Genomic DNA, 16,293 nt, shown 5'->3' with positions numbered 1-16,293 from the left:
CAATGCAAGCCAAACCCAACTTTTTCTTTTTCTTTTTCTTTTATAGAGCAAGTGGTGTTGCTTTACTTAAATAAGCTATAAAAATTTTATTTGCAGCGCATTATTCTTACAGAATATATTTCAAATATATATATTTTTTTAAGATATTACTTGCATATGAACTCTGGAGATGAAAAATTCAATATGATCAATGTAATCATAAAATAGAAATTGCCCATTGGAAGACAAAAAAAACTTGCTCTTTCCTACTTTGTATATATATATATATATATATATTTAAATCACAAATAAGGCCAGCTCAATTTTTTTTTATAATTTATTTTTAAACCAAAAAATATCCCACTCAATCACTTTTCTCTTTTCTTTTCTTTCGTTTCTCTCTCTTCCTCATAGCTCTTCCTCTCTCTCACTTCGACCACGACAACTTCCAAGCTCCGACTCTCTCACTTTGAACCTTGTTCCCTACACATCTTTCGAATTATATAGAACTGAATTTCAATCCAACAAACCTTCCAAACTAATTATTTTACTTATCGTTGTCATTGAGCTTTCCTTTCTAAGTAAATGATTGCAGATTATTTTACTTATGTTTAGAACTTAGAAGTATCGAGTAACAATATACCCTGTTTTTTGTTGGAAAAATATTTATTGATAACGAATTCTTTTGCCACGTATACCCTATTTGTTTCTCAGGAACCTCTAGAATTATTGGTAATAAATAAAAAGTCCATGTCTAGGGGGTGCTTTCCACCCTAAGACTAGTTTGTGGGTTCCAGATCTCCACATTTCCCAAACTATAATCACAAAAAACACGAGATATTAAATATTAAGTGTACAAGAACACCGAGGAAACGAAAAATAAGAAACCAAATTAGACTAGTGGAGGAAAAGAGGGTTCAAGACAAAGAACTAACAAAGGCCACACAAAAAAATAAATAAAGGCCACAAAATATAGCTCCATTCAGAATTAGCCGCGTCACATAAAGCATAATGGATCAAAAATATTTTCATAGTGAGATAAAGAGAAAAAAAAAGTCAAACAGGCAAAGTATAAAGTCCAACTCTGCGGGAAAAATTGTAATAATTTTCTTAAAGTAATAACTTATTTACTACCGATATCTTAAAGTAAATATTTTTAATCATATTTAATTGAGAGTTAACATATTATTATGAGCATTGCTATTCGGCACGGGTTACGACCACCGAACGATCCACTTACATTGTGACATGTGGCACTGTGCTGCCACGTGTCACAATGTGAGTGGATCGTTCGTGATCGTGACCCGTGCCAAAGAGGATTATGTGATGTATAAATATTGATAAAATTATTAACATATTTGATAATTATTTTGCAAGTACTTGTCTCTTTTTAAGGTTTCATGTAAATTAATTAAACTAATTAGGTTAATAAATTTACTTCGGCCTGAAAGATTATTTTTCAAAATAAATTAAATTAATTTTATCAGCTAATTAATATAGTTCTGGACTATTTTTTTCATAAAATGAAACGTGAACTATTTTTAAAAAATAAGTTAATTATTGGGTTATTGATTTAGTTACCCTAATTTTAAAATATTAAGTTTGAGAAAATTGTTCATAAAGTGGTAGAAAATGTAAGATAGAGTTAGGGTTGAGGATGGGATGGGATGGCCTGGCCATATAATTAATACCGTAAAAAAAAACATTATAAATAAAATTTATATCACAAAATATGCAAATAACGCCCATACAGAAATATTTTTGTGCTCTTCTCTTTCTCTGCCACATCCACCAAACACAACAACGTCTCTCTCTCTCTCTCTCTCTCTCTCTCTCTCTTAGGGTTTTACCATCTTTACGATTCCGTTTTATCTCTTCCGAGGTACAACAGCTCGATATATCTTGTTTCTCGATCGTTTGTATATGCATTCGACTTTAAATCGTTCAACTTTTTCTTTTGGGTTTGACAGAGCTGCGAATGGAAGCAACAATGGCGTCACTTGCACAATCGCCGTTCGGAAACTGCCGAGTTTTGAATTCCGCCTCCAGATCAGTTAATTTAAATGCTAATGGACCCGGGTTTATGAGTTTTCGTACCAATTTCGGCTCCTCAATCAAGGTACGTACATATTTATCTCTATATAAGTATATCTAAAATTCTGAATTAAACTTGCTGTGCATAATTGTAAGCGGTCCAATTAAATAAATCCTTTTGATTATCCCCCAAAGATTTAACTCGATTCTCTGTAATTGTGGTTGAACATTTAGTTTCTCAAGTAGTATGTAGTTATGGAAATCTTCCATCTTTTCTTGTGTGACCGGCTTCGTTGACCGGTTTTATTTTAGCACCAAACTTGGATAGGTAAAGTGAAGAGGGCGGGGCACAAGCGAGCTGGGCTGGGCAATCGGAGGGCTGTAGTGGTGAGAGCATCTTCGTCGGAATCTGGAGATTCAAATTCCGATCACCGGATCGCTCCGCTGCAGATGGAGTCACCGATCGGGCAGTTTTTGTCCCAAATATTGGCAAGCCATCCTCACCTGGTGCCGGCCGCGGTCGAGCAACAACTCGAGCAGCTTCAAACAGACCGCGACGCCCACGAACCATCTCCCGCGGCCACCGACATGGTTTTATACAGGTCTCTTTTTTTTTTTTGTCTCTTTTGCCATTACGATCGTGTTTTCGATTCGGATGCCATTTTCTCATCTTGTTACACTATACTGTACAGGAGAATTGCTGAGGTGAAGGCTAACGAAAGGAAAAAGACGGTGGAAGAGATTCTGTATGCGTTGGTGGTTGAGAAATTCATGGATGCAAAGGTGTCTCTGGTGCCGTCGATCGCGGCGTGCGAGTCGTGGCCGGCCCAAGACGAGAAGCTGAAGCAGGTTCACTCGCGCGAGTCCCTGGAGATGATCCAGAACCACCTTTCCCTCGTCCTGGGGAACCGCCTCACCGACTCCACCACGGTGGCTCAGATCAGCAAGCTCAGAGTGGGGCAGGTGTACGCTGCCTCCGTCATGTACGGCTACTTCCTCAGAAGGGTCGACCAGAGATTCCAGCTCGAGAAGGCCATGAAGGTCCTCTCAGGCGGGCCCGCAGGAGAAGAAGAAGAAGAAGAAGAAGAAGCCGAGTCTAGCCCCGCGCCCGGCCCGGAGGTTTCGACGTGGGCCGGGGGAATCAGCGACGCCGGGTTCGGCAATGGCATAAAGGCGTCGCGGCTGAGGACGTACGTCATGTCTTTCGACCCAGAGACCCTCCAGAGATACGCCACCATAAGGTCCAAAGAGGCCGTCGGGATCATAGAAAAGCACACCGAGGCCTTGTTCGGGAGACCCGAGGTCGTCGTGACTCCCCACGATTCCGCCAAGGAAGATTCCATCAAGATCAGCTTCGGCGCCCTCAAGAGGCTCGTTCTCGAGGCTGTCACCTTCGGCTCTTTTCTGTGGGACGTCGAGAGCTACGTCGACGCGAGGTACCATTTCGTGCTCAACTGACAATGTTTCTTCTGTGTATAACCACTAGTTATGTGAGATAGTTGCCGAGTAGTGTACATTCCTATTCTGCTGCTACTCATTGGGTAATGTAAATACAGATGAATTTAGCTATTGATTTTTAGTTTTGTGTTGAGTCTGTCTGTTTTCCTCTTGGTGTGTAACGGCGAGTGCAAAACTCTCCAAACACCTTTGATACAAATCCCTTTTGGGATAATATTACTGGGTCTCTCTCTCACTCTCTCATTATTGTTGTTATAATTATGATACAAACACTGTATGAAAAGCTTGCCATCATCGGTGTGCTTTAACCTGTTTAGTCTAGTCCTCATTGATTATAAGTGGAATTGCTTCTGTATTGGATGGATTGAATTTGGTTTGTCAAGGCTGAGAAATGATTCTTCCCTCGAACCATTGATACATTAAATTCCAATTGATCAAGAAGGTTGACATATCAATGGTTGAATAATATTTTATTGTACGAAAGCATGATTGTAGAAAACCATTTATTGCAGCACTTGGTTGAAATTATTCTTCTAAACGTTATGACTTGAAGTATAAGAAAAAGTAATCCTATCCGCATGTCCTAAACAACTCCCAAGCCTCCGAGGTCCTATAAATACACCCTAAATCATCACACTTTGAAGGGATAAAAGAGAGAATTTTGGTAAAGGTGAAGATTCACTTGTCTCATTTAGGTGACGATGAAAGAGACGTCCAAGACCAGCGACCAATACCCTCATCTTGATCGTCTATCCTAAGGTGTCTTTGAGATTGCGGCATTTCAGGTCTAACCCCTCTTTGCAATGGTCCTCTCGCGACCCATGGAAAACAATCCGTTGTGATTCCGAAGACTCATTAGAGATCATGGCATTTTGCCTTTTACTCCTCTTATATTTTATGTTGTTGGTATATATATATTTATATAATATATATATATATGTATATATATATATATATAGAGAGAGAGAGAGAGAGAGAGAGAGAGAGAGAGATTCTTTTCTTTTCCATATTTGAAGCAGAGTCTCTTTCATTGAAATCATTGATACGAAACCTTCTAAGTGGCAGAATATAGTTCTTTCGACAAATTCAAGTTATGCAAGACTCTTCCATAAATGTCGTGAAATGCAACGATGACATTGGTTTGTGTGAGTTGGACAGAAATAAAGCCTTGACCATCATAATAGAATTTTACTTCCTTTTGGTTCGTCTTTGCACTGAAATCACCTTTCCACGCCTTTGAACCACCACCACTAGTCAAGAACTGTAATGGGCTGTCTCCACAGTAATTCAAACAATTGAAGAAAAAAAAAAAAAAAGACCTCAGTTAGTTAGATTTTGTATTTTTTTCCCTCTTAAAATAAATAATACCTCCGGTCGCTGCTTATGTGTTGCAAGCAGTGGTCATGTCCATTTAGGTAGAGATCAACATTGTTCTCCTGATTAAATAAGACATTTGAATTTGATAAAAGTCCAATGTTGTAACAATTCAAGAAGTAAAAAAAAAAAAAAGGTAACTGTTTATGTACCTCAAGGATTGGTAAAAGATGTTCTACTAACTCCATAGTGTCACCGTGATGCCCTGCGCTTTTAATAGTGTGATGTCCAACGACGAATTTCCAGGTTGCAACCGAATTTTTCAGAGCAGAGTCGAGATCCTAAATCGAATAGTAATAAGAATAATAAATGTTTCCTAATAATTATAGGTGTATGTCATATTTTTGGGATTACAATCCATTATATATATACCTTCAAGAGATTTGAAATATACTGCTTTCTCGGAAGTACCCCTCTCCAGTCGTAGCGATGGTTCTTTGGCCTTAGAAAATACTTGTCGCTGAATGGCGTAGTGTCCACGAAGAATAAATCTACGATTTCTGGGGATTACCATGCCCGTATAATCGTATTAGAACAAATCTTAGGCTTTCAACCAAAATAATTCTAGTTTATATGTATTAGTCTGTTTTACCTGTATTGACAACAAAAGATCTTAGGCACAGCCATCTGCTATCAATTATCCGGAAAAAGGGGCTCAATTGTGCCAAAACATTTCCTCTATAATCATGGTTTCCCAAAACTGAAAATCCAAATAAAGTGATATTAGTTAGACTTAGGATATAATGCATGCATGCGTTAATTAAATTTGTAGAGACGTGTCAAATTATAATTTAAAAGATCCAAGAATGTAATTTAACTCAGCTGAATTCACTAGTTATATTTTTAAATCAAAACATATTATTAAGACTTTATTCTCCAGCCTTATCAAGTTTCTCATATCAAGACTTCACAAAAAATGTTTGGTATGTATTGAAAAAATCAATTCAGGAAAAAAATAACATTAAAGATAAAAATAACATAGAGCTGATTTGTGTTACTTACCACTGAACCATTGCTTTTGGAGGCTATTGGCAGTGTAGATTTTAGTAAACGAATTTTCAAATTGCGGGTCATTTACGCTCTTTAATCCATCGTCGTAAAAATTGTCTCCAGTGGAGACGATAAAGTCTATGTCTAGAGCCTCTCCAACTACCCCCATCTACGTCATTGCAGTAAATAATATATCATAAGGTGTAAGTGCAAGATCTCATTAAATTATTACATTCCAAGAAATAAAATATTATGAGGTGCTAACTGGAAAAACATAGTTAAACTTAAATTTCTGTAACTCCGAAGAAAATACTTGAGTGTCTTCAGATATAAAGAAATTTAAAGGCATACCTTAGTATAGATATAAAGAAATTTCAAGGTATACCGATTTATTTTTTGAAACTTATTTCACAAATACAAAAGGCTTATAATCCTGTAAAATACCGACTATCCACAATTTATCAAACTGCAGACACTTATATTCTTTAATGTTTTGAATTCTTATGTATTTTTTTTTAACTTTATCGTTGCATTTTTTTTTTATTGTTTATAACCGTTGCAATTATTAGAACAAGGATTGTAATATTGGAATGAACATAAATTATATATTAAAAAATTCATTGTGATGATAAGGTCTTGTATTATTGGAATGAACATAAATTATATATTAAAAAATTCATTGTGATGATAAGGTCAGTATTACTATTATTGGAATGAACATAAAAAATGAGTGTCTAGCGGTATTTTTTATTTTAAAGTTTAGGATTAGACGTTAACTATATATAAAAAATCAGAATCAAAATCTTATTTTGGATCTTAAAAATGTAAATAATATAAATTATATATTAAAAAATTCATTGTGATGATAAGGTCTTGTCTTGCTTGACGATACAAGAAAATATAATAGTAAAAAGTTTGAGAGATGATAAATTTATACACTGAGAAAATAGCTCCACATATCTATTCCTTTAAGAAACCGGTGGAAATTAAAATATTTATGACAATGATCACTTATTGGATGCTTATATATAATACAACCTATGAGTACGTTCGTACTCTAATAGCTAGCTTAATGTAACCTAGGTGATATAGTAACGTTCTATTCACAAAATTCAGATGGCAGTCTGTTTGCGGAAACATATGGTACCGTTGGTATGATATATATCAACAATGTCATTTGTAATCTATTCAAGGAAAAATAAAATCCCAATCAGTACAGGACATAAATTAAAGCACAAAAAACCAATTTTGATATTAAATTCAACATTGAAGATTACTCCAACTAAACATCCAAACCAACCATGTCTACAACAACTCTTTTCCTTTTTATATAAATATTTGATGATCATATTATATAGGAAGTATTTTGTGATAATGATAACAACCTGGTGAGCGACTTGGGATTGATTAAAAGCTCCTCCTCTTCCCCAATCTCCGACGACAAGGAAGCTCAACGACTTGTCGTCTTTGACTGAGTGCTCAACTAAAACACGAGGAAGCTCCGCAGATTCAGATAGAAAGCACGTTAACGAAAGACACGTCATCACTACCATGAGTCTCGATGATCTAGCCATAGCTAATTTGTTACAAAATATTGTTGACGAGAGAGTTATCTATATATGTGTGTGTTCATGCATGGACTGAATTTGAGTGGTTTTACTTTTTAGCAGAGTTTCTCTCATTAGCTACAATACAAGCTCAACTGATTTTGCATGGCATTTGCTTGGTTGGCTGAAAATAATGCAAATATTATTATTTCAGGCCCATAATAAGTAGTACAGCGTGACATATAATAAGAGAGAATTCTAAAATAAGTGAGAATGGGCTTATAAGAGACAAACGACATAGCAATGATGGGACGTCCCTTTAGAGTTGCTTTCAAAGCAATTTCCGAGAAATTTCCTCATCTGATTTTAGCATGAACACAAAAATACACCCCGTTGGGTATTTAGGCTATTTATTAGTTTTAGGAGATCAATTTGATATGTTTAGAGTACATTGTAAGGTAAAGGAATCGGTGGAGACATGAAAACAATTATACGTAAATCATTTGGTACCATTGGTATACGTTAAAACTCAAATGAGCTAATTATGTTGTTTGGGATCTCATTTATCCTACGGCCGATCGAGAGTCGGATCTTGCTCACGATTTTTTTATAATTTCGGCATCTATTAATTTGATGGCCAATGTCGACTCTGCAACAATACACAAAACAAATTAGGTCCCTTTAATTAATTAAATACTTGTAAAACATAGAAGCTAAGAGATGCCGTAACTCGTAAGTGAATGGTTTACGTCTCTTCCTTTCAAAAAGTCGACCAAAAGTTACTAGTCTTGATTGCAACTGTCTACAATTTTTCCATATCGTATATGATTAAACCTTCCATATTGGCTTATTTTCCACGATGTTAACAGTTTTTTACACTGTTTATAATTTCATTTAGTTTTTTATGATGTTTACAGTTTTATATATAATAAGGTTGTTTATCATTTCATATTTAGTATATGGAAGGTTTTACGGTCCCCATTTTTTGAATGAGCATAAAATAATTAGACAAACTAAGCCGCGCACGTGAAGCGTATGAATAACTAAATAGATAATGTTTCAAGAATTATAGTAATTAGCCAATTTGGTTTACTCGAAAATTAAACCAAAAAATCTATATTGATGTTATCCTTGGTTTTATTTTTTAATCAGCTGATTTTTTTTTAATAAAAAATAAGCTATAGGATTGCAATACATGTGAATTAAATGTCTTTATTTCTTTTTTGAAAAATCTCACTGATTAAACTATTTAACACGTTGTCTTTGCAAACTAGCCAATGTTTTATGTTTAAAATCTAACTACATTTGGTGACGAAGTCTCAGTAATCAAATATCATTTTACATTATTGTCTTTAATATTTTTATACGTTAATTTTGATAAATGATTAATTTATCAAAATAAATGTAACAATTGAATAATTCTTTAAAATTAAATTTATAATTGATTAGATAATTACGAGATGTAGACTGCGTGTGACGTTTGCTCAATTAAAGGGCAAAGGTAAATGAATCCTTATTCCTTACAAAATTTCATCCCAAGTAAAATATGCCACGTGTATGTAGCCAATCTGTTTTTTTTTTTTTTATTTCTCTCCTTTTTTATCTTTACCACTTTTGGATGTGGGAAGTGTGAACCCCGGCATATTCCTAATTATGTGCCATTGATTCGACGAATATTCTGCAAAAGTGGGAAAATCTCTCTGAGAAAAAGTATACCGAAGAATATTCGCATATTTGGGCAGATAAAAATTAATTTTTTCTATCAGATATTTAATGCAGTTCTAAATGAATTTATAATCACTACCTCCAGGCCACTGCCACTGAAACACGTTGCGCACTTCTGAATACTTCTAAAACTAATTGCCATACGTGGAATGTTTTTTAGTAAAACTTCCTTATCTATCCATTTTTCCTGACCACAAACTTGGCCGTAAACAAATATAAAATTATAGTGGAACAGGATTACTATTATCATATTCTCTCTTAACCAATGAAATGAAGCACCTTTTATGATAAATTAATAGGTCAGTGTTGAGCCTTGACAAGCCAAAACCACGCTACCAAAAACGTGAAAGAAACAGAGGAATCATTAGTAGTCGTAACGGAACAAACTTTCTTTTCCTTTTTTTTTTTGTTTCATAATCACCATTATTATATAAGCCAAAACGCCTAATGTACAATTCTTCACAATCTCTTTCTACCTTTGTTTTCTTATTTTGAAAGCCATGAACGTTAATAAGGCGTCCACTTCTGTTCTTTTCTTCCTGGTCGTCGTTTTCGTGGGAAGATTGTCGTTCATATCTGCCGAGCTTCAAAAGTTCTACGAGCCGGCCAAAACCGATGGGTCGTTGAGCTTCCTTGTGATCGGAGATTGGGGACGCCGAGGCGGCTTTAACCAGTCCAGAGTCGCTTCTCAGGTCTGTCTGCTTAATCCCTCCATAATCCATTAGTGTCGTTTTTTGCTTCAGTGTGTCGTTTTATCATGTGAAGATGGGAAATGTTGGAGAAGAACTAGGAATCAACTTCGTAGTATCAACCGGTGACAATTTCTACGACGACGGTTTGATGAGCGAGCACGACACGGCATTTGAAGAATCGTTCACAAAAATCTACACCGCAAAGAGCCTTCAAAGGCCTTGGTACAGTGGTAAGTGTCAATATCTTTTTAACGTCGTGTTGTTTTTTTTTTTTTGGGTCTAATTTTGGAAGTTGTTGGCCAGTTTTGGGAAATCATGATTACAGAGGGGACGCCGAGGCCCAACTCAGCCCTTGGCTTAAAGAAATCGATAGCCGATGGACGTGCTTGAGATCTTTTGTGGTCGACGCCGGTCAGTTTTTTTTTTTTTCCCAACTTCTCTACCTAGTACTGCTAGTGAATCTTGTCGTATCATCAATGAATTAAAATATGTAATTATTTGTGCAGAGGTGGTGGCAGAGTTTTTCTTCGTAGACACAACACCGTTCGTTGACATGTATTTCTCTGCAACGGAAGATCATACTTACGATTGGCGAGGCATTTCGTCGCGCAAGCCTTATATCTCCACCATATTGGAGGTGACTTTTCTTTTTCTTTTTCTTTTTTATTTTAATTTAGTAATGTAGTAGTAGTACTATAATAATCTCGAAAATCTGCGATAGGATGTCGAATCGGGGTTGAGGGAATCGTCTGCCACGTGGAAGATTGTGGTTGGTCACCATCCCATCAGAAGTGTTGGGCATCATGGTGACACGAAGGAACTCAACGACAAGCTTCTTCCAATTCTTGAGGTATATTTTTCCCCTGAAGATCAAAGCTTTTTAGTAATCTCTATTTTATTTTACTAAAATAAAGATGGTCCTCTAATTTTATCTTGCTCAATTTCAACAGGCCAACAATGTCGATTTCTACATGAACGGACATGACCATTGTCTAGAACATATAAGTGCCACAAGAAGGTAAAAATTAGAAAATTTCAAAAATTACTGGGTTTTGTTTTTATGACTAAATTAATTAACAATGATATGAACTTTTTTACTTTGTGGATTTTCAGCCCCATTGAGTTTTTTACTAGTGGGGCGGGGTCAAAGGCATGGCGTGGAGACGTAAAAGGTTTAAACGGAGCAGGGGTGAATTTTTTTTACGACGGACAAGGGTTCATGTCAGTAAAATTGACAACGACAAACGCAGAGATTGCGTTTTACGACGTCGATGGCAACATCTTACATAGATGGAACAAGTCCAAGCTCCTTCATCCAGCCATCTAGGATTTTTTTTTTTTTTTTTCTCTCTTGTTTGTAACTATACATTATTATATTTTGTATTTTAATTAATATTTAATTTAGAGAATTTGTGGAGCATGATAAGGGACGTTCAAGCATAATTTTTTTGTTGGGGAATCCAATTTTGTTGCAACTTTTCTATTTTGTTTCTTTCAATACGAAACGGGCTATAATAATAATAATTAGTATTCAAGGTTATATAGGTATGCTAGTAAACAATAAATCAATTTGGGCTTTAAGCCTCACTCTATGTTTGATTATGGACTTCAAATAGTACATCAACTATATTTTGGAAGACTATTTACAGGCACAGTGTTTTCCCAATTTAATGTATTTAGTAGAAAGATTCTTAAACTATTACTATATATAGAAATTTTGTTCTTTTATTCATTTATTTATTTTTAATCTACCAATATTTTTTAACTTAAATTTAATACTTGAACAACGTAAAAGTATATTTACGAACTTAATAACCTGTTTACAATTTTAAAAATTCCATAACAATAGATCTAACATTATTTAGTGTTTTTAGAGCTAGATTGTGATGTAATTTGTTTCTATTATAAAATTGACATGTTTTTAAGTTGCTACGTATATGTTTTAACTTTCTTAGATGATAAATCTCAATAAGATGTTAGATAATATTTTGTAAATGGCCAAAATGTTGTAAAATTAATATTTCGGGCTTCATGAGGTGCTTTTTACTCAGTAAATTAGTTTGGGAACTAAAATAGCCCATATTAAAATACTGGAAGGACTATTTGAGCTTAAGAAGTCTTCAACATATTCCATGAATCATAAAGACAAACAAGATTGATTGAAGATAGGGTTATAAATCAACACACACCCGCGTGCAAACACATATCTAAAGCTTTTCAAGAAGTAAGTGGTTCTTTTTAAAACCAATATTCTAAACTTGTAACTAAACAAAAAGAACAACATAACTAGAAGAGTGAGTTCTTGTTCACTAGCAATAAAATTATAACATCCTTTAAAAACGTTGTGTAAAAAATGTAGGTATTGATAACATATAGGTATATTTATATGAGAAATTTCAGTCATCTATGCCTAAAACTTTACAAAATTTATATGCTGAAAATATAAAAGGTATGTATATTTTTACCCCAAAAAAAGCCCTTTAAAGTTTAAGCACATCCACGTAATAAACAAAGATAACCTTCTAAAACTCTCTCTTAAAGATATTTTTATTTTCTCACGCTTTCAAACAAATATACAAAGTCCTAGCTTTTCCATTGAATCAACTTAAACAATCGATGCAAAGTGGGGAACATTATGTCCCGTGTGTAAGCACGATATGAAAACCAAACCCGGGTGTTTTGAGGTAACCATCTTCATATCATTGTTCATTGCTTTGCGTGAAAAATCTGTATTATTGCTTGCTTGCTTGGTTTTACATCTAGCTGATATTATCTTCCTAGGTAAAGAGAAGAATGTGGTTATAGGAACTTTTATACATTCAAGATAATAAAGGAGTTACTCGTGGGCTTAAAAGTGGACTATATTTGGCGTGGAAATTACTTGAGTCACCACATTTTAAAATGTTTGCTTAGACTACCTCGCTGTTCATTTTTATTTTTATCATGCCTCATTTTATTATGAAAATAACTGATAGGTTTATCCTGATGTTTATAATTTTACTAGACCCATTTTTTGAATCGTATCGTTTACAGCTTCATTTAATTTTTTTAATAGTAGTTTACAGTTTTATTTAAATAAAAAATATTTAAGAATAAAAATAAAAAGAGGTATTCATGGAATATAAATAAAGGTTATTTCGTTAAATAACCGATTTAAAGTTAATGATTTGCAAAATAGCCAAAATTTGTCTAAGATTACAAAAATAGCAAAAATGTGCAGTAATCATGTTTCAAAATAATATTAATCTTATGATTAATATTTTTGAAAATGATAAATTGTTTATAATAATTGTCAAATATTTTAATGAGTTATTGGCGACATAAATACCCTAACTTTTCAGTTCGATATACTTAAATGCCTTTTTTTTAGACGACAAAAATGCCTAAAGTTATATTTTAGGATCACCATTACTCTCAATCCGTTAAATTGACACGTGGCAAGACGAGCTTTTTCCCATATGATTTCTTCATTAACCTCATGACACCCTCCTCCTTCTCTTCTTCTACCGAAGTCGGAGTTCCAAAACGAAGCCTTACATGTCGACGAGGGAGCTCGTGAGAACGCGTTTGAGCCGAGGCCGGTCCTGATCACGAAGCCGTGAATCTCCCTCCTGTGACGGAGGGACGGGATGGCCGCGCAGGATGAGAGAGCGCCCCCTCGAGGAGATCGCCATGGATTGAAGAGACCACCCTAAGATCTTGAGCTTCGTTCGTTTGCACTCGCCTATTTGATTTTTTTAAATAACAAGACGATGAAAATGAGAAGTCTCACCAGATCAAGAACACACGTGAACAACGATTCACCGAGACGAGGTAGTTCTTTCGGAACATAAACTCACAGAGTAGAGTTTGTGATGATGTCAAAAACAATGCGATCACAAATGTGTGTTCTATATTGACCTTGTTTTTTTATACACAAACTAATACTGTACTTTTTTCCCTCTCAAATTGTGGCATAATAAGAAGTTAAGAACCGACACTTTTTTACTATTAAGTTTACTATTTGTATGTTATTTTTGTCTTCACTGTCTAAAAATGAAAATTAACTCACAAAAAAAAGTAGTCACATCCCGGTTCACCTCATTTCGTCACGAACTCTCTCAAAATCAATGGAAATGTGTGTTACAATCCGGGATTCGATCTTGAAACGGGATCTTTGCTATTCTTCACCGAGCTCAGACTGATCCTCTCCTTTGAGATAGGCTAAACTTTTAGTGATTGATTAGTGGCTTCGTTTTTTCATTAACTTGAGCTATTTTAAATAGACTTAGATTTACAACCTTATGTGTCGGGCCCAAAACCATAAACCTAGTTACATAAATTAAATCTTAATTAATTATCTAAATTCGAAAATAATAAAAAAGACATAATTTAAAAACCTAATTGTATAATATAAAACCCTAGTTCCACAATTCCCCCTGATTTCCCTAAATAATAACTCTAGATACTAAATACGTAACATTGTGATCCGAAGACCTTCAAGCGATATGCATATCAAGTCTCTGCTCCGGCACGTGTCTCGCAAGCGTTATCAACCGCTAATACTACCCATAAATTAAATGAGTTGAAAAATTGAGACCAAAACTAAATCAAATGAACCAAATCAAGTCTTTTTACAAATTTAACAAGTCTGACAAGTTGAACTATCATAAATATATACAAAAATATTAGATCAATTATCAAATTCAACTCAGATTACGGGTTATTATGTCATAAAATTATAAATAGACAAAAATTGAAAGGTTGGTGATCGAAGAGTAGAGCCTTGGTGACTAGAGACATAGAAAAGAATGAGATCTTCCTTCCACTCGAGCGCGCTCTCGGCCTCGGACACTAAAAACTAATCTAGTACCACTACTACAAACTCCACCTTCATGCACGAAAAGTAACAGATGATAAGTCAGCTTTTCTTTAGCCGCGAGTAACCATGTTACAATTAATTATGTTAAGTCCAAAGAGATTAAGGATCCGCTAACCAATTAGTTAAATATGGACCAAATAGAAAAGACACCTTAAGGAATAGGGCTAAATCACATGGACAAATATAGTCGAAGAAAACGAAGCCCAACCATGTTGACTGGAAAATTTTGGTTCAAATGGACAACCTAATTATTGAGACAAAGTGAGATCAATGTAGGAAAGATCCATCGGTCCTATTTCTATGATAAAACGGTGACACCCATATGAGATAAAACATTGATCTTTTAATGATTATGTGATATCGAATTTTTGAGATTCCGATTGAGTATGCGAGATTACTTTGATGAAGAACAAGCTCTGTGAGAGTCCGTGAGACTGATTGCTCATTTATTTCTTCAAAGATAATAAATGGGTGTTAAAGTGGTTAGTATTATCACTTTGGAATCTATATATAGAACAATAGTCACACAGGTTTTTTTTTTTTTTTAACCGTCAATGCTTGTGTTACTTGTGTGAGGGAGAAAAGAGAGTATTGATCTCTTAAGCTTATCTCTTTTTTTTTATCATCACTTTAACGTTGTAGGAATTCTAGGAAGTAGAAAAGTACACAATGAGAATATTAATCACATGTCTACAATTTTATGTAATTATAGACATACATAACTGCAAGTTCGATAATTATGGACATGTATACGTCTACAATTTCAATAAGTGTAAACATACATCTCTACAAATATACGTAAATGTAGACATATTATGAGAATAAATTTAAGGACATGAAGAGTCTGTTCCTGACTGATGTTGGATGCCTCTCCGTGTTGGTGCGGATTTTGACTACGATGGTGGAGACGGAGGCCGGATGACCCAGTGACTTAAAATTATATGAAGTTACATTCCTTTTTGGGTAATCATTCAAAAATTAAGGGCGGAATGGTGATAAAAATATTCAATGTTTAGACAAAACACTACTTATATGCTTATTTTTTTTCTAAGGCAAAAATACCATATGCTATTATTTATTATAACGATGTAACTACTTGCACCGTTAAGTTCAAACATAAATTTTAACGGCGAAAGTATTTACATGTAACTAAATTTGTAACATGGGGTATTTTTGCCCAAGAAAAAAAATGAATATATGAATATCGGTTAAAGCAAATTTTGAGTATTTTTACCATCATTTTTTCAAGACCAGTCGTGGTCTTAGTAAAAAAAAAAAAAAAAAAAAAAACCTTGATGTTTACATATCAAATATGAAATAAAATATTAAATACCGGACATGTACGATAGTTTTTTATGCTTCTATAACTATTTGAATAATTTCTGAAATTTTGATTTGTGTGTAATAAGATGCAATAACGGTGACAAAATTATCAAATATTGTGCGCAAAATTATCATTTCTATTGTTATATATATATATTCACCCTTTGATCGACCTTATTATAGGTGCATGCATTTACAATATAGTGTGCTAAACTATCAAATTATTTATTTTATAGCTCTCTCTATCATTCTTGCCTGGACCTCATCTTCCTTGTTGTTACTTTCTAAAGGCTCTTTGCTTGCCATCACC

At 34.5% G+C, this 16,293-nt stretch overlaps 3 protein-coding genes across 3 annotated transcripts; 2 read left to right on the top strand and 1 right to left on the bottom strand.

Annotated features, from left to right (window-relative positions):
- Window positions 1–1,713: 1,713 nt before the first annotated feature.
- On the top strand, window positions 1,714–3,763 carry LOC149384574 (UV-B-induced protein At3g17800, chloroplastic-like). The gene is made up of 4 exons (XM_089628283.1): window positions 1,714–1,861; window positions 1,950–2,098; window positions 2,326–2,615; window positions 2,706–3,763. Exons 2-4 carry the CDS (start codon window positions 1,958–1,960, stop codon window positions 3,469–3,471), a joined length of 1,197 nt encoding a protein of 398 aa, XP_089484409.1. The 5' UTR covers window positions 1,714–1,861; window positions 1,950–1,957; the 3' UTR covers window positions 3,472–3,763.
- A 700-nt stretch (window positions 3,764–4,463) lies between these two features.
- Window positions 4,464–7,611, bottom strand: LOC149384573 (purple acid phosphatase 3-like). The gene is made up of 7 exons (XM_089628284.1): window positions 7,221–7,611; window positions 5,848–6,004; window positions 5,438–5,545; window positions 5,218–5,345; window positions 4,998–5,126; window positions 4,840–4,907; window positions 4,464–4,742 (listed from the first exon to the last, which is right to left on the bottom strand). The coding sequence occupies exons 1-7, from the start codon at window positions 7,407–7,409 to the stop codon at window positions 4,526–4,528; spliced, it is 996 nt and encodes a 331-aa protein (XP_089484410.1). The 5' UTR covers window positions 7,410–7,611; the 3' UTR covers window positions 4,464–4,525.
- A 1,950-nt stretch (window positions 7,612–9,561) lies between these two features.
- LOC149384572 (purple acid phosphatase 17-like) lies at window positions 9,562–11,258 on the top strand. Its single transcript, XM_089628771.1, has 7 exons — window positions 9,562–9,799; window positions 9,873–10,029; window positions 10,103–10,210; window positions 10,306–10,436; window positions 10,521–10,649; window positions 10,750–10,817; window positions 10,913–11,258. The coding sequence occupies exons 1-7, from the start codon at window positions 9,608–9,610 to the stop codon at window positions 11,124–11,126; spliced, it is 999 nt and encodes a 332-aa protein (XP_089484897.1). The 5' UTR covers window positions 9,562–9,607; the 3' UTR covers window positions 11,127–11,258.
- Window positions 11,259–16,293: the final 5,035 nt, after the last annotated feature.

The sequence above is a fragment of the Urtica dioica genome, chromosome 10 (assembly GCF_054948205.1).
Source record: "Urtica dioica subsp. dioica isolate 48M chromosome 10, U.dioica_male_clone48M_v1_H2, whole genome shotgun sequence".
NCBI classification, from domain to species: domain Eukaryota; kingdom Viridiplantae; phylum Streptophyta; class Magnoliopsida; order Rosales; family Urticaceae; genus Urtica; species Urtica dioica.
The sequence above is the reverse complement of the archived record's forward strand: the minus strand, read 5'-3'. Positions and strand labels throughout refer to the sequence as shown.